At 37.5% G+C, this 18,604-nt stretch overlaps 1 protein-coding gene across 5 annotated transcripts in view; it reads left to right on the forward strand.

Annotated features, from left to right (window-relative positions):
* ETV1 (ETS variant transcription factor 1) overlaps positions 1–18,604 on the forward strand; it is a 63,472-nt gene that overhangs the window by 32,795 nt on the left and 12,073 nt on the right. For all 5 annotated transcript variants that reach the window (XM_090142732.1, XM_090142734.1, XM_090142736.1 and 2 more), the window contains 4 exons: positions 227–356; positions 1,848–2,036; positions 5,624–5,871; positions 17,384–17,450. In XM_090142732.1, coding sequence (XP_089998858.1) covers positions 227–356; positions 1,848–2,036; positions 5,624–5,871; positions 17,384–17,450 — 634 coding nt within the window. The remainder of the gene's footprint in view (positions 1–226; positions 357–1,847; positions 2,037–5,623; positions 5,872–17,383; positions 17,451–18,604) is intronic.

The following is an 18,604-nucleotide window of genomic DNA, read 5'->3' on the forward strand; positions in this document are numbered from 1 at the left end:
ATTCTATTAAACAATAAAAGTGGTAATAGCCAATGCAAAGGATCTCTGGTGTGTATTTTTCAGTTGATACCCAAAGAAATGCTTGAAATGTTTATTTCCTATATTGTTTTTAGTATTACAATGGTTTAATTAATCATGTGTTTAATTAACAGTGTCTAGTTTACTTGGGAAAGCTCATTGTTAATATTGTACTTGGTTTTTAATTACATTTTCTTTCTCTTTCCAGTGGCTTTTCATGGTCTCCCTGTGAAAATCAAGAAGGAACCCCATAGCCCATGTTCAGAACTTGGCTCTGCTTGCAGTCAAGAGCAACCATTCAAGTTCAGTTATGGGGAAAAGTGCCTGTACAATGTCAGGTAAAGCAATCAGGAGTATGTCTACAGTGAAAACTGCTGGTTTAGATGAGGACTGACTAAAGAGAAATAAAGCCATAAAAGATCTTATAAAAGTTACCTCTTCAGCAGATAACAGACTGATGAGATAATGCTTTTAGCTGATGAACACCGATGGTGTTGTTTACAGTTGTATGAAACACATAACCGTTTTAAAGCAGTGTTTTTCATCAAAATGCATATTCCCCATTCCTTCTCCATGGGAGATAGCCAGAATTTTAAAACCGATGGTGCAAGCGTGAAATGGAAGAGTGTCTGGTTTTCTGTGAGTTGTGTTGAAAATACTTTCAAGATGCACTACACACATTAGGAAAGAGAGTAAGCTCTGTGTAACAGGCTGGCAGATCTGAACAGCACCTTAGATATGTGACATGTTTTGAAATGACATATGCCTACATTCAAGGATGACTGCAATTTGAAATAGTATTTCATTAGGATCTGCATCTTTGCTATCTTTTCAAAAGGAAACTGTCATTTTTTATAAGTGTAAACAGTAAAAGCTTTAATTATTCTGAGGGGCTTGATATGACTGCATTCTTTATTTTCTTTTGGCTTGCACTTACATGTAATTCCTACCATCAGTGTCAACAGCAAAAGGTTTCTTATTGACAATTCAGTCTATTTATATCTTTAAATTTGCTGGTGAGTTCTTGTTCACATTAATGTACTACCAAAACTGAAAGCACTTAAATCCTTTGCATTTTTTTATGTGGAAGAAAAGAAAAAAACAGACTGGCACCTTCACCAGTCATACTGGATTGGTTTTGATTACAAAAATCAAATGTGGGTGTTAATGGATCTGATGGAAGCTGGGGGACCTGACATAGGAAAGTGTGCAAGTTCATGCTTACTGTCTGCTTCACATCTCTGTTTTTACTGTTTGGAAACAGGAATGATCAAAGTGTGCTCATGCCCTTTTCTTGTTTGGGACACCTTTGTATTTGCAGGACTTGAACGCTATTTTTGAGAGAGAGGAAAAAAAAAACTGTCAGGGGAGGCTGCTGACATCCTATGTGGGTAGCAAAGCCAGCATAGCATTGTTTTTCTGGGTCAGATCCCTTCCCTCTAGCTGCATTCATTGTTTTACTGTCTCACTTTGTGATTTGTACAAGTTATAAAAAGAGTCTTGACAGGCACTGCCAGCTCTTCATGCTGTAGTCCAGGTGCTTTTACATCTGTGTATTTTGTGTATCCCTTGTTAGAATGTCACTGTAGGACTGAATCCTTTAAAAATACATTTCGAGGTCCAGAGAAGAAAATGCTATGTTGAGCCACTTACCTCCAAAGTGATTTTTTTGTGTGTGCTCTTCTCAGTCTAGAGAGTTTCTCTTCCCTAAACTGCTTAATAAAGTATCTGTAATAGAAATCTGTATGTGATTTTTTTTCTCTCTTAATGTGCTTAATGTGTTTGCTGAGAAAACAACCTGACCATCCTTCCTCTTGCTTTACTGATAGTGCCTATGATCAGAAGCCACAAGTGGGAATGAGGCCCTCCAACCCACCAACGCCATCCAGCACTCCTGTGTCACCACTGCACCATGCCTCCCCAAATTCAGCTCAGACTCCTAAACCTGACCGGGTTTTCCCTGCCCATCTCCCTCCATCCCAGTCCATTCAAGACAACAGCTTCCCTATGGACCACAGGTAAAATGCAAAACACATACAGGACATCCAGAAGGCATTTCAATGATGGCTGCACGTTTCTAATAAAGGGCAGCACTGGCTTCCAGCCAGTAAAGTTCAGAATGTCAGAAATATGTGGTTGTGTAAAAGAGTGGCACTCTGCTTGATGGACTTCAGTAGAAGTTGATCTTGGCACTGACAGAGTTTTAATAAGCTGGTTCTACTGCCTTGTGAGGGCAATTCACTTGAGGCTAGTAAGCCCCATGAGGTGATGAAGTCAATAGCAGACATAATCCTGGCTATAAGTATCTTGCATCTTCCTAAGAAATGTACCTACAAAGGGATAAGTGGCTGCATTACGATGTTACTGCTTGAGAATATTCTTTGGAAGGGTGGATCATTTTTCCAACTGCTTTTGAAATATAGCATTTCAAACAAACTAAGATGCCAACATAAACTGCGCTTAAATAACATTAGTCTGAGTAAAAGCCACAAGAGCTGGAGACTAGAATTAAAGCTTAAACTGTCCTTAAGTCACCCTGTTTTGTTTTGATGTTAGAAATCCCTAGACAACTGACTGTCTTTCTTAGCTCTGTTTTGCAACAAATATGCTCAGTGAATTTCCCTTATTTTTTGAGACCAGACACTTGTTTGTGGAATTCTATTCATTCTAACCATTGTTACATGAACCTGTTTGTGTTTGCTGAATTGTGCAGTTTCTCAGAGCATTTTGCTTTTCAGCTATATATAGATATATAAGTTCAGGGACTTGTCTTAGTGCTTACAGTTTAACAAATTGTTAATGAATTGTTAAACTGTACCTGGAAAGAAAATCACAGATTTTGGGAGCATGCTTCTGCTCTAATAAGGGCTATTATCTCCAGGGATTTGCGCAGATCACTTCTGAAGGAGGTTGCTATGGTTTATATTGCTATTTTCTACCCTACTAGGATAGTATTAAATATCATCAAGATTCCTATAAGCATGTCTAGCATTGAAGGAGCACTGAATTAGGCCCTTCAACTGCATTTTATAGTTCCCCCCCCCCCTTGTACTGCGGTTTAACCAAGTTGACCCCTAGTGAAGCCAGGCTGCAGTTCTGATTGCAGGAGTGTGGTTAAATGTGTTTCTCTATATACACCCAAGTCATTGTGCATTGTCAGGAGACTGAAATCCCCCAAAGATTTTGTATAAGAGAGTATTTTACAGTTTAAAAAAAAAAATTATTTTATTTAGTTACTATTTTAGAGCCATTTGTGAAGAGAATACTGAAACTCCATGTCAGCCTGAATTTGAATGTTTATAGAGGTTTATCTTTCTGTAACTGTAATAATTACGTAATCTTTATGGGTTCTTTACACATCTTTTTTTCTGTGTCTTTGAAGTTCATGTTCTTTGGGAAATTTTCCACTTGTGCTTCCTTTCTGTGATCAAATATCACGTTTTCGTTAATATCAAATTAGCTGGGGTAAAAGTCTCCTTTTTCAACCTTTATAAAGAAAAGTACAATTGTAGTGGAAGATGTTTTTTCTCCATTTTCTTGTTTACTTTGAATCTTCTCATTTGCTGTTGTTTGAAACAAATGTACACTTCATATTTTTGTGCAATTCAAATCTTCCTGATTTACAAGATGGTAGCTGTAATGAGTGCATTCAGAAAATGTCATTTAAACAAATGGTCTACCTATATAAGTTTGTATATAAATCTTTAACTCCAAGCATATTTCTTTGGAACATGCATTGGTGGTATAAGATAGAATCAGTATCTAGAAGATACAGCCCATACATCTTCATACTGGGCATGAATATATGAGCGATAAGTGGTCCTAACAAATACCAACAGGAATCAAATCCACTTGTGTAAACAAATGACTTGATTCCATACAAAGCTTCCAGTACAACAAGTATTATTAACTTCCTTTGAGGCTTTGTGAGTGAGTCTGTTTCTTATTTTAACTCCAAGTTGCAATTTTCTGATTCACTCCTTGACAGTTCTTAATGATAATTTCTGCTTCTTTTTTTGGCTAATGAAAAAAGGAAAAGAGGGAAATGAATGCAGTGCCAGTCAGCCTAACTGTTTCATAATACATTTGAGTTTCTAAGTTTATTTTCTGCAGGTGTAGGTGGAATTGCAGAAACCAATGGTACAGTGTAATATTCTTTGTACTGCAGAATAGAATATTTACAGCAACATTAAAAAAAATTAATTTTGTCTCTAGTTCTACACTGTAATAGTTTCTATCCCTGTAGCTCCCACAGTATTTGTAATTAAGCTATGATGGTAAATATTTCTCAGAGTAAGTTCACAGGAGTATTTTGACAGATGTTAGGGTTTCAATTATTTCAAAAACATGTACTGCATATGAGATGATTTTCAAGGACTGTGTTATTTATGCAATCAGAACCCTGCGTTCTTCTTCACTTACTCCCTTTTGTCCAGGAGAATGTCTGCTTTTGCTGGCATGAGCCAAAGTCAGTTCCACTGCAGAGTACAAGAAGCTGAAGAATGACCAGTTCTTCATTTTTGGTGTGAGAATGTGAGACTTGCAGAGAAAGGCACTAGTTTCTTTTTTAAAGAAGAAGAATAATGAGTGGTTAATAGGGTGAGCACTTTGTTGCAAGAAAATTGTTGCACCTGCTGTGGATTAGAAAAGACACAGTTCTGGTGGTGATAGTTACCCCCTGTCTGGTAATCCGTAGATCGCACAAGGCTGTGGGGTTCATCAGAGCAGGGTGGGAAAATAGCATCCTTGTATTCTCTAGGCTTCTGAACCTGCAGATATCCAAGTAATTACATTCAAAACTTTTAGTTTTATGAAGAGAGCAACAAATGCAAGTTCATGAGTAGTGATGCATGGAAATGAGGTTGACTTATAACTGAATTCTCAGATTTCATGTGTACTGAATAGCATTTTGGAGTAGTGAATGACAACATGGCCTGTGTGGACTTCTTTCTTCATGTAGAAATGATCATGGGAAGAAGTTGGGGCAGGAGGGAAATTCTTATTATTTCTCTTAGCAAAAGTCTGTACCCTATCCTTTTTCTGGAGTGCTTAAATTCCCTTCCGAAATGCAGTGCCACCTTTGCACGTATACCTTTGTCCCCAAGGGAACAGAACTGTATACTTGGGCATGACTCCGGGAATTGAGACAGACAATATTCTTTGCTTACAATGATTGTGTTTGTTGTAGTGGTCAGAATGGTTTCTATGTAACAGAACTGCAATAGTAAATTAGAGTACAAGCGATATGCTATTCATGCTCATGAAAGAACAGAGAAATCCGTGTTACTGTTGTAGTATAACATCAGTCTTTTTGCTGTTTGGCCTCCTCTGTTTAGAGATGTTGAAGGCAAGGAATATGGTGGTGGGGGCAGGTATTAGAGTTGGTATTAGAAGGTGGAGGGTTTATTTCTTTGTTTCTTGCTGTTCTGCAGCACTGCCATGACCATAATCCTTGAGGGGAGTGGTTAGCATTATCATAAACAAAATGTTTGCTACTGAGAAAATGATAAAGCCATTCTCTCCTGCTAACCATAATCTGTGAAGATCTTTGTGAAAGGGAATGTAGCTTAAGTCCTTTACATGACCTCTCTAACTTGTGTCCTAGATTTCGCCGCCAGCTCTCTGAACCTTGCAATTCTTTTCCACCTTTGCCTGCAATGCCGAGGGAAGGACGTCCAATATATCAGCGGCAGATGTCTGAGCCTAACATCCCCTTCCCGCCTCAAGGTTTTAAGCAGGAATATCACGATCCAGTTTATGAACACAACGCTATGGTTGGCAGTGCAGCCAGTCAAAATTTCCCCCCTCCTCTGATGATTAAACAGGAACCTAGAGATTTTGCATATGATTCAGGTAGGTGAGACTCTCTTTATTTCTGCATAGTAAAGTAATAAATGAGTCCAAGGTAGTGCTATTGATGTTTTGATCACATTAATTGAAACTTGCTCTTTTGACTTTAAATGTCTCACAGTAATTTATGTCCAGTGAGACTTTCAATATAGTAAGACTGCCACATAGAACCATGTTCTCGTGCCACTGTTTCCTTGTCTTGGTCTGCAGAGGATTTCACTTCCTAGAACTCTCTGTCCAGACAGTGTACAAATTAAAGAAGACAGAGAAGAAACAATTGTGGGTGTAAACTGAGCTTTGCTTAAACGAGGTCTTGCTCTGTACTATCTCATCTCTGACCTCTAAATTTGTGTGTTCCATTTTACGAGCTCTTTTATTTGCCTGCCAGAAGCAGAGGACTCTTTCTCCTCTTGCTTGCACTACCTTAAATCAGAAGTAACTCCACTGAGGTGGGGTTTATACAGCTATAAAACCAATGAGGGAGAAGAATCAGGCAAATTGGTGTCAGCTTCTCAGTTTGTGCATACTCCTGTGTTTTGTAGAGGTAGATAATCTGTGATACCAGGTTGCTGATGTAGAGAATACACTATTGCTATTAATAATGTTTATTATTATTGTGTTTTTAAGGCAACCGAAATGGAGCCTTATTGCTCTATAGATAGTATGAAATAGAGGAGATGGTGGCCCATTCTGAGAAGCTTCTGGTCAGAAAAGATAAAAATGTGAATCAGGGGAATATTATTATTAATATTAGATTCCTTTGCCACAATTTAAATATTTATACTGTATTTAGGAAAGAAGAAAATTAAGGAAGGAAAAATAGAGGTTAGTGTTGAGTTCCAGGTAAAGAGGAGAGGGAAGCTGAAGGGTAGTGGGGAGGTTATGCTGAGATTAGAACAGCGTGGAGCTGAATGGATGAGGTAAATGGGGGAAGCATCAATTTGGTAAGTATAATGGTGTGAAAATGCCATCAAAACACGTCTTTCAGCTCTTCGATCACTATCTCTGTCTTGCTTTATGTATGCTACACTGTTGAAGGGAGGAGGGGGGGGACTTCAACAAGTTTTTATGGTGCTCCTTGGGCAAGGTATGTTGCTTTTACCAGGCACTCTGCGTTGGAGCAGGGGGAATGGATGACCCTTCATTGAATTCCGTCTAACTCTCTTCTGGGTACCTCCTGTGCTTTCCTCCTGGCTCGATCTCTGGCTGGATGCTTTTGCAGTTTTGTTTCCAGCAGCTGCATGGCTGCTGAGTTGTGGTCTCCTTTGAAAGTTTAATCCATGACAAACTGTCTTGCAAATTGATAAAGTAGAAGTTTTGTTTTTATTGTTTTTTTCTATGGCTATCTTAACATTACCTATTTAATAAATATTCTGTGGCAACATTGTGGTGTAATGTGCCTGTTTTAGGATTGATCTCCATGTTCATAAAGGTGATTTTGGAAAGCAGAGCTGCTTTTGCCTTTCTTATTCTTCACAAACAAAAAAACAATCCTTAGATTAATTTGCATGAGGCATATACAGGAAGGGACTAAGAACTTCAGAACAGAAGTATGACAACATGAAAATAGGCTTAGATTGTATGACTGAGATCTTGAATTAAACCTGTTCTCTGATGAAGGTTCTGAGATAATGTGGTTCTGGCAATCTTATATCTTTAGTCTTAGAGAAGAGCAGGGGAGAGACTGTCTGCAAAGTTAATGTGGCTGTGGATAATAAATAGGGGACTGCAGCTTCAGGCACTGCCAGTCCCCTGCAACCTTCACAAGCACCGTTATTCATCCTTCTAAATTAAAGGGTGAAAAAAGGCCCTTTTGTAAGCATGCTTCATATTTGACTGGGAAGTGGGATCGCCTTATTGCATGCTATTACTTTGAGCCTGGGTTGTCTGCTAGCATCCATCTTTCCTTTGAATATTCTTTATGGCAAAAAAGCAGTTTTGGTTCTGAAAAGATCTGCATAGTTGTGTCCAATCCTATCATGCCTTTTTTTTTTTTTTTTTTGGTGCCAACAAGAACATTTCACTTTTTAGTAATGACATTTAAGCAAAATTGTTGTTTCTTTTGCAGATGAATAATTGTTTTTAAAAATGTAATAGCTGTGTAACCAGTGGTCATGAAAAATTAATCTGTTGGTATCAGGAAATACTTTTATTGGCCTCAGAATCACTGCATTTAAGTTGACACATCTGTACACTCCATAAATTGCAGTCAACAACTGTGGTCTGTTGATATTTTGTCTTGTTACCATCTGTTCTCTAGAAGCCATCATTTTCCATCCTTGCTAAAAGTACATTAAATAAGCCCTTAGGAAACATAATGTATTTGTCACTGAATCATTGATTTCATTTTTTTGCCTATGGATGTTCAGGGAAGGAGGAATGCCAGAGTGAAAAGTTTTTTTTTTTTTTTTGCATGCTATTTTATTGCAGCTCAGATAAGAATATAGAAACATATTTAAAAAGTTCATCGTAATACACTAAGATGTTCCTTTTGGGATGTTTTTGAAAGGGCCTCATAAAAGTTCATTGCTTCTGTGCACTATACTTTTATACTTTGTGGGAGGCTGGTGAATGAAAAGCATTATTATGGAATGATTATAACTCTATTAAAACATGACATTAATTATGACATGGGAAATGGCAGATCAATTAGTTGTAATTGTAATTGCAGGTATGCAATTTCTATTGCAGAATGTTTGAGATAATGGAAAAAGAAAAATGTCAACAAAGTAGAAGTCTTCCTTATCTATCCACACTTCTAGAAGTCAGAGTGCATCATATACATTCAGTCAGGCATTTTCTGCTACTAATTTTTTTTTTTTTTGGATGCTTGTCACAGGTGTTAGTTCTTGATTCTGTATGTAGTAAAGAACTTGTAGGACTTTGGAATTTTATATCATTAATGTTTGTTCACAAGAATTAATAATGATCGTTCCAGTACTGTTAGCACTACTACAATTCAGTTCATGTATTCAGTTATTTAACTGAAAAGGCCAAACTTGAGCTGCTCCATCTATTCTGAACTTTATTTTGAAGCAGGACCGTTGCAGATTTAATCCTTCCTATTTTAATTAGTGTATTTGCAAATATACTGTGTTATTACACCATCCATGTAGATTAATATTAAAAATGTTTTGCAGTGAAATCTGAAATTGCAGGTTAAATCCTCACATTTTGTTTTACTTGATTGAATTAGGTTTTTGTTTGGAATGTTCTTTTCTGCCCATGTCTTTGACTAAGAACTTGGAAATTTGTCACCTGGTAATGTTAGTCAGAGATAAGTGGAGGAGTTACTGCTTCCATATAGTTATTACTGATTGCTAGAAATTATCTGTTGATAGAGAGGCATGCTAGAGGCATTGATAGGGCTATTCTTGCATCTCAGGGTAGTCTCACAATTAATACATCAGAAATGACTCTAGAAAATTAGGATTCTAACCCTGTTGCTTTGAAAGTTTTCTTATGAGTCACATTACTTATGTAATGAACTATCAAGACACAATTACAAGGCTCTGTGTGCTGCTCTCTGCATTGCTCGTCCCTCGAACTCCTGAGGCCTCACAAATGGTGGATACCTTTGGCACTCGAGTATGGGTAAGAGAGATGAATGGAGACTGCGGCACATTTGTTATACACCTACTTATTTTGGGTGCCCTGCTATGACTGGAAAATTCTTAAAGAACATTATGTATTACGTAAAGTTCAAGGCTTAGCTTCGAGTGACTTCTTTTGAATTTCTAGGTGAAGAAGTACAGGAATATCAGACAAAGCATTACAAAAGTAAGGTAGCAACTACTTTGGCAAACTTTGGGGCTGGAATAGCCTTTGTTAGGTCCTAAAATTGGCCATTCCACTGTATTAATCTTAAGGTAATCTTTTCCTTTCTTGAAACGTTCTGCCTCATTAATGGCAGAACTTCTAGCCTCTAACAAATGAAGCAGAGGGTCCGCCTGTAAGTCTGTTCACTGTACTGCTCTCCCTCTCCCAAAACGTCTTGATTTGTTCAGTCAAAAGGCGAGAGTCCTGAGTCAAAAGGCTATTTTCATTAGCAACAAAGCAGTTGCATCAAAGTTGCCCAGGAAGTTGTAATTATGACACTTCTTAACCACCAGAGCTTCCTTGTATAGGTATAGGATGTTGTTAGCATTCTACCATCCATGTTATAAATACATATTTACCTAATGACTGGGAACAGAATAAAAAGCAAGAGTCCTTTCAAATACCTGATGTGGTGCTCTTTGAAAAGCAAATAAATGCAAATTAACGTGGAAAAAGAAAAAGATCCCTAGTAGCACATTCTTCCCTAGAGATCAGCTGACGTCTCTTGAAATGTAGGAGTTGCATGAACAGAATTAGAGAATGTGTTGAAGTAAAATTTCAAGGCAAAAATAGATTTTAAATGTGTTTCTATCTGTTTGCAGATTTTTTTCTTTACAACAGCTGGATATTATATTCTACCTCTTGGAGATACACTTTAGACATTTGGAGATGCTAGTATGAAGGAAAAAAAAAAATCTTAGTTGGCAATCAGAATTGTTGCAGATTTGCAGGATATTCTCTAGTGCCTTGACCAGTGCAGCATTTAAAATGACAACTCACAGTGCTTCTACTACTGTCTTTAATTATATTGGCTAATTTTTGTACAGTGCTTTGAAAATGTAAAGCACTGTGTGAGTGCTAAGTATTATTACTACAATTATTCTCTTGGGAGATTATTTCACAGACTAATAGACTTCACAGTTAAGAAATATTTCTTGATAGTAAGCCTAAATTTTCCCTTTGATCAGTCTCATTTCACTGCTCATAGCTGCAACTCTTTGGCTCATCCTAAACAATTCCTTGGTATTAATGTACCACCTCTAAATCTCTGTAGACAGTTTGCATGCATACTCTTAGCCTGTCTGTGTGACTCATGGAGATCTTGCTGCATAAATCCTCTAGCTGCTTAATCTTTCCCTCAAAGATGAAAATTCTCTCTCGGTTTTCATTTTCTTTCCTGTCTTTTTGTTGTTGTTATTGTTTGTTTGTTTGTTTTTGGTATGTGTTTTGTTTTTGTTTTAATTTTTTTTTTTTTTTGTAAGGCTGCAAATATTTGAAGTACTTTCAACATAATTTTATAAAACGCGAAAAAGAACTAACCTCATCCTTTTCCAGGATGTGATACTTCAGTATGTGTATCTCAAAACTGTAACTTCTTACGACCTTAAAAAAATTCTTTTACACACTGCAATTGTTCTCAATGAAAATCTGGATTGGATAAAGGCAGAAGGGGATAAGGGCCAGAGGTTTGCTCTCAAGTTCAGTAATTTTAAGAAGTCTCCCCTCCTTGTTCTTGGTTTTGCTGTTTTCCTGAGTCTCACTTCTGTGCTTTAAAATATTTCACCCTCTGGTTTCAGGGACTTGTCTTTGCTGTGTTGTTTCAGTGAGTGAGCGTGGGTTTCATTCAGTTAAGCTGCGTTGCACTTTGTACTGGCTCCTAAAAGGCATAAACACAAATCTGCTGTTGGATGGTATACAACAGTAGAAAATAATAGCATATGAGGAAAGGAACATGGGAAACCTGGACTTGGGAAGATTGCTCTGGCAAGCATAATGTTAACTTTTCTCTTGCTTCACATCTAGCTGATTGCCTCTGCTCAGTAATTCTGTCTCGAAGAAATTTGTAGTTACACTAGAATTAATTTTGTAACATTGTTGGACAAACGAAAATCTGAACACTAAGTTTAGAGCATATAGGCAGGAGGCCATACATCTATTTTTCATTTCAAAGCAGACAGTATGATCTGAAAAATTGTCCGGCAGTCTGTTTTTTCAAAGAAATGGATAAATATCCTCTAAATCTACAGTTACAGTAAGTGGCACTGGCTAATGATTTGATTTGAGGATTGAGAGCACAGTCTGGATTTACTCTTTGTGCATTAACGCAGGTCAAATGGACACAGGCTGCATTTTAAATCAGTAATGGAAAGCTGAAGCCTGCCTTAAACCAATCACATCAGCCTTACCCAAGACCGATTGATCCCGGGAGACCGAGCCCTGTGAGCACAGCTTTTATATGAATGGACTCTATGCAGCCTGAAGTTTCATTCATAAAATGGATGCTGAAGGGGGGGAAAAAAAACCACACCAAACCCTGGAATGTCCATTTATGCAGAGCTGAAGGGTGTAGTGTTCCCTCAGCTGCTGCTTTTGCCAGTTGCCTTAAAGTAATGATTAATGCTCCTTGGCCGTGCCTGCCTGTAACCTGACACCATTTATGGCCTTGGTGTGTTTCTAATGTATAGTGAATGAGAAGGCTACATTCTCAAATCAGAAACATAAACAGGAACTGGTTGGTCTGAATTCCATTCAAATATGTCACTTCAGCCGTGCAGTGTTTGTCCAACTTCGATTCTACAGGCAGGGCTGGGGCGGGAGAGAAAAAGCAACACAGACTTTTTTTGCTGTAAGATTACCAACAAAAGGAGAAAGGGGACAAAAAAAAATCATGCTGCGTTTTGTTGAATTCAAAGGGAAGCAATGTTTAAAATACATTTTACAGTTACTGAGGTTAATAAAAGCAAATACGTGATTTTAAAGTATGCTCAAATGATTGGTTCCATGTGGAATTTCATTTCGGTGCTGAATGTATGAGCCTTTTGTTTTCCTGTTCTGTCATATAAAAAGTTACACATTGGCCAGACAGGCTGTTGACATCTGGTCTCAGAAAATGCATTAGATGCTGTCATAGATCTAAAAACCAAAGTTGTGGAAAGGAAGCTGTTTGCTTAAGGTTTTCTTTCTGTGTGTGATAATTGCACTTAGAAGTGAGCTGTTACGGCCCAACCTGGTAGATTTTTATGAAGTGAAATGTAAGAAAATAAGAAATATTAATTAGTAATCTTTTTAGAAGGAGTTGTCTCTATCTTTGAGTGCACATATTTGCAGATGTTTTTGTTTGTCATGGAAGTCAGGCAAAACAAAGAACAAAACCTTCAATTCTGAATATTTTCAAGTAGCATAATGATTTGGGGAAAACAAGCTTAATTTTCAGATGGATTTTTACAGGAGACATGGTTTCATTTTTTTAATCTTTGTAACTTCCATGCACTTACATAGTCCATGCTGCCCTTGCTAAAGAGAAATTAATGCTGACTTTCATTTTATCAAGATTTTACCAGTTTGTAGTACTGTGTTGTAACAGTGTAGTTTCTGAGAGGATAGTGTTTTCAAAGGTAATTGGATTAAAATCCAATCCACCAGCATTTGAGTTGTGAACATGCACAAGTGAGTTCTGTGTAGGAAGACTGCCATTAGTTTTTGTATTTCTACATGAATTCCTTTTTGTGCAGAGATGTAAGAGTTTTAATTTCAATGTGTTCTGCATGTTTTGTATCAGAAAGGATCATTCGGTACATCTCCCTGTGCAACACAGATCATGAACTTTCCTTAGCTGTGATCAGGCTTGAAGAACTGCCATTTCTTCCTGAAAAGCCATGTTCTGTGTATTGCTCTTCACCTCTGAGCTGGTCAGAGCCTCTCAATGGCTGTAACAGCTGCTTTCCACCGTGAAGCTGAAAGGGTTTTGGTGGTGGATGAAGTGTTTCTTTGTAAACAGTTTGTCAGCAGTCTTGGAAATTCATGAACAGAACAGTTATTTGCAGCATGATTGTGATGTTACCAAGTTTGAGGCCAAAAGTATGATGTGTTCTAACTTAATCATTTTGTTTTAAAAAGGCTACTTTTGTCTCTGCACTCAGTAGAAATCTCTCCCACTGCCCTGGCCATCTCTGCGTATACCAGAGAGGAGCCTGCACAAGGCAGGGAAGCAGCAGGCAGCATGGGCTGGTCAGGCCTAGTGGCAGGGTTGGTCTGGCACGTGTTGCAGCACCTGAAGACTTTGTGCCTGCCTTCCTGTGCCCCATGGCACCAGTGAAAGCCTGCACGTGCTGTATTTCTTGCCCAGAGGAAGAAAAGTAGCACAGCATATTAAAGTGTATGTGGAAATATACCAACTCTGAGTCACTGAAATAAGAGCCAAAGTGCCTGTAATTCTTTTTCAAACCACACTGAGGACAGTTCAGAAGGATATAAGTTAAGTTACGTGGGTGGCTGTATCCACTGCAAGTAGAGTCTTTCCAAACTTTTTTGAGAATTGCTTCTGTAGTTAATGTGGCTGGGTTAGTAATAAAATGTAAATCAAATAAGTGGATGATCAGCAGTAGTTGGGTTCCAGTTTTGGCGCCATTGGCATTTGCAGCGATCCTGATTTGGCCTGTGTGCACCTGCAGAGCCTTGGTCTCTGCCTCTCTGTGGTGCAGCACCTCGTGTCATACTCTGCTCCTTCACATGTATGTGGGCCCTGCCCCCGGCTTCCAGATCTTAGAATGCTGCTGTTAAAGTGAACTGAAAAGTAGTTCAAGGTGAGAGTACTGTGAGAACTTGTTTTTTAGTGAGGAAGGCTGTGTAATGTCAGAGTTGGAGGAGCAGCTGAAGAGGATATCCAGATTCAGGTTCCCAGTTTCGGCTTCATTCACGAGAAGAAAGTTGCTTCATCCTGATGCCTGAGGAAGCTTAATCTTCCCAGAGTTTTCTCTGGCAAGAGACTTGGGCAGAAAATAGTTTCTGCTCAGGGTGATCGTGGGTCTAAAACCTGGTCCTTGCTTCTGAATAACAATCAGAAAAGGGGATTTAAAAGTTTCCTACTCAGTTACAGTTATACAAGGCTGTGACAGCCTAATCCTTTAAATTCTGGCATGGTAATTAACATGAAAGGCTTTCTTACCAAGGTCTACTCAAGTGCCTTATTCGACGATTACCTCTAGAACCTGTGTCGTCTGAATTTGGCAGCAGATTTTACTTGTCCTGTGGAGATCTTCTGGGGCTTTTTCTGCTTTTTTGATTATTTCTAGTACTTTCTCTGTGACGTTTCCAGGGGCAAAAGTACTTCTGCAGTGTCTACATTACAGTGATTTTAAAATAATACCTCTTGGAGAAAAAATATTTCATACCAACATGATATAATGTCACATTCAGTGTTTTAAGATGACTGTTATGTTCTTGCTATCAAGAGGAACAATGAAGAGCGACCTCTAAATATTTCAGATTAGCTATAAAAATAAATATTTTTTTTGTCTCCATGTTTTTTTAATGACAAGAAAACTGTATTCTGCTGTTCTTGAGATTTTGTAACTTCACAATATGAACTAGTTCACTGAAAGTCTGAAGCAAGAATTTTGCATGTCCTAAAGCCAGGCACATGTTTCCTCAAAGACTAAAAATTGCTGAAAGGTGGTCAAATCAGTCACTCAAATGCTTGCATTCTTCTCTGGCAGTTTTTTATGTCCGCTTCTCTCTCATTTGTTGTCTTGAAACGATACTTGAAGAAGAAGAAAACATATAATTGCGCTGTAATTTCTGTACTAAAATGTTTTCTTTTGAAGTAGCTCCGTTTAGTTAGTAAAAATACTTCTGGGTTTTAGTCAAGCATTTAGTACAATTTAAAACTGCAATGCTAAATTTCATTGGTTGGACTTTTTATTAGATAAGGTAGAAATGAAAGCAGCAGGCAATTTAATTAGCAGTAATTTTTCTGGGCAAGTCATTACTTTGATGAACTTCAGAGCAATGTTTATGGCTCCTAATTAACCATGTTAGTCATTTGATTGAATAATCACTTTGGAAATGTTTCTACAATTTGATTAGAGTCTGACCCACTCTGATAGTCATAAATTAACTGATAGCACTTTAGGATAACAAGACTCTAGCTACTTTACGAGAAATAAACTTGCCTGCTGTATTTTTCGGTCCTCTGTGGACTGTTTAAGTGCAAGCTAACCAAAAGATTAAGTAATGTTGGTAGAAACAATGCTTGTCTTAAAAAGACTCCAGATGTTAATTATAATTGACTTTAGGAGCATAAGAGATGAAACCCTAAGCTGGCTAAAAATGTAGCTTATTAAATGCATACATAATTCTTTGTTCTGTGTACTCTGCTGTATCACTTTGCAAAAGTGGAGTTCATGAGTCAAAAAGGGTTTTGCTGCCAATAGTAGGGAATTTTTACCTAAAATAGAAAATAGCATCTGTTTCAGTTCTTCAGCTTCCTCTTTTTTACGTAGATTTTTCCATTCTCCTTAAAACTCAGTCTGCTTGTTAAGATGAGTGATTCTCTGCAGGTGAACCACTACTTGTAGCCTTGACTTCTAGTCTACAGAGCTATACTTGACTTCTGTGATCACTGAGTTGTTGAAACATGTGGCTGCTCAGAATAGCTGTCTGAGATATTAGAAAGCAGGCAGGCACTGAGCATTTCATTGAGAGGAGGTAATGAAGAGTTTGGCACAGATGTTCAGGAGAAGCCAGGGACTGTTGGAGGGAACTTATTGCTGTCCCATGTTTCGCTTGTTTTGTGAAGCCATTGTAAAACCTTATTTTCTTATCCTGCCATATCTTTGATACTCATCACTAGTCAGTGAACAGTGAAGTTTGGAATAACATTCTGAAAGAGTTTTTAGGCAGTGTTGGAAAAATGATGTCTGCTCTTTCAACCACTGTTTACATCTCTTAGAGTTAAAAGTTACTGGTAATAGATTGCGTACATTAGGGTAGAAATTTATCATGAGATCTAATAGACTGAGTTAAGCAAGACTTTTGATATCCAAGTGAGTTAAATGTGATCTAGAAGGGCAAACATGTATGGTTTATTTATCTTTGCAAGTCCCTGTGCACAGATTGTTTTTTCCCTGTGTCTTGCACTGTCCCTAACAGCAAAAAAGACATATAAAGAATATAATTTTCATTAATTTCTATTTTTTTTTTTTTGTCATTCTTTCTGCATATTTGAGTAGAAGTGTGGAATGGAAAATAGATTTTTGCATTACTTAGAATGTGTACACTATATTATTTTAGGAGGTTTCTTTTTTTTGTTAAGAGTGCACATGCGCAGGTGGAGGATCAAACTGGCATAGCTGAATTCCTGTTTAAATGTTTAGCAATTCCAGAAAATTTCTTCAACTTTCCAAATCCTAAACCAGAGTCTAAAAACCAATAGCCTACTGCAGATTCACGTTGACATTACTTTTATTCATGATACTGTATTTGTAGAGTTTTTAAATGTCTAATGTGATTGGTAGGGCAGATTTATCTGTGTAATTGATTAAAAATGTTGTGTTGAATTAGTTACAAAGATGGATATACAAGAACAGGGCTTAAAGTACTGCCTTGTGTGGATTTTTTGGTCTGTTTATCTCAAATGTATGTGTCACAGGGCTCAGCTTGTAGCTAAGTTGATTGCAATAAGCGTTTGTGTTCAACTGCCTGTGTTGAATGCGATCTATGATCTTCACTTTAGGATTTTCTCTTTCACCATGCCTTGTGCATTCTGCTCTGAAACACTGACTGGGTTGTAAGGTTCTATCTCATTGTAACATGCATCCTCCCTGTTGCTCTTTTACCTTCAGTCTGTCTCATTGATAATTTGCACTCTTTAAAAATTCTAGACAGTCTTTTGACTAGCATTGTCTTCTCCTTTCAGAAGTGCCTAGCTGCCATTCCATTTACATGAGGCAAGAAGGCTTCCTGGCTCACCCAAACAGAACAGAAGTTAAGTTTTATATTATGTATTGCTTAAGTACTGCATGAGAGAAATGGGGAAAAACAAAACCACAACCTGAAGGAATTTGAGGTTCATTGGTTTAATCCTGCTGATGAGAAGACTCCATTGTCTTTCACTTCCCAGTTTTGAATTTCTGCTGTGCTGAAGTTTTGTAGATTCTAGTACCACAAGTTGACTAGAATAGAACCAACTTTATTGTGAATTTACTCATTCTCCTTTTCAAGGATGACAGCTGTTGAAAGGAAGAGACAGTTAAAAATTTGTCCGTACAACCCATTCTGCTCAAATGATATTTTACAGACTTTTGGTGTGACAGACTCAGTTAACTGTTAAGTAATCCATTTTGTACTTAAAAAGATTCAGTGCATGTTTGTTTGTTGGTTTTTTCCCTCATTTGTTAGGATTTTTTAAATTCAATGTTCTGGTTCTTCTTGATAGCCAAATTGTAAAGCCATTTTGTATATACCAGAGCTCTTACCGACTTCAGTAAGGAAGAGCCTAAATCATTGTCAAAATTAATAATTCAGAGTAATAGCATTTTATACATATTAAGAAGACCAGCAGAGCTAAGCAAAAATGACCACTGAGAAAGAGTGGTCCACTTATGACGTCCACTCTCCTGCTTTGATGTATCTTTTTTGTCAGTATATAATTTTTGTTTTGTTTAGAATTTGTTTGTTTTTCCTCCAAGGAACTAATTTCACAAACCCAAAGAAAATTAAAAGAAATTGATGGCAATTCAAACAGATGTATGAATGAGTGTCCTCTAGTAAGACTTCATTTATTAGTGAAAAGCCACAGATGGAAAGGTAACAAAAGTTGCTAAAATCCACCTGTTTTTGGTGAGGCAAAAAATAAAAAAAAAAAGGTGGTGTGTAACAAGGAAGGTGAAATAGGAGCTGGAAATTTGTAAGTGTTGGTATATGAAAATATAAGAAGTGTATAAGCTTACTAAGGGAGGTAAAAGACATTAGGGAAGAGTCCACAAAAGTAAAAAAGGGTCAACAGGCCTGAGTTTTAATCATGGTATAGACTGTGGAAAAACAGCCATGTTATGCACTCGTAAGTACTTGGAAGTGGTAAAGTTGTTATGAATGACGCAGAAAAAACAGATTGTAAATATTTGTTCTCAGTGTTTAG

This window comes from Phasianus colchicus, chromosome 6 (genome assembly GCF_987193195.1).
Source record: "Phasianus colchicus chromosome 6, bPhaCol1.hap1.1, whole genome shotgun sequence".
Taxonomy (NCBI): Eukaryota; Metazoa; Chordata; class Aves; order Galliformes; family Phasianidae; genus Phasianus; species Phasianus colchicus.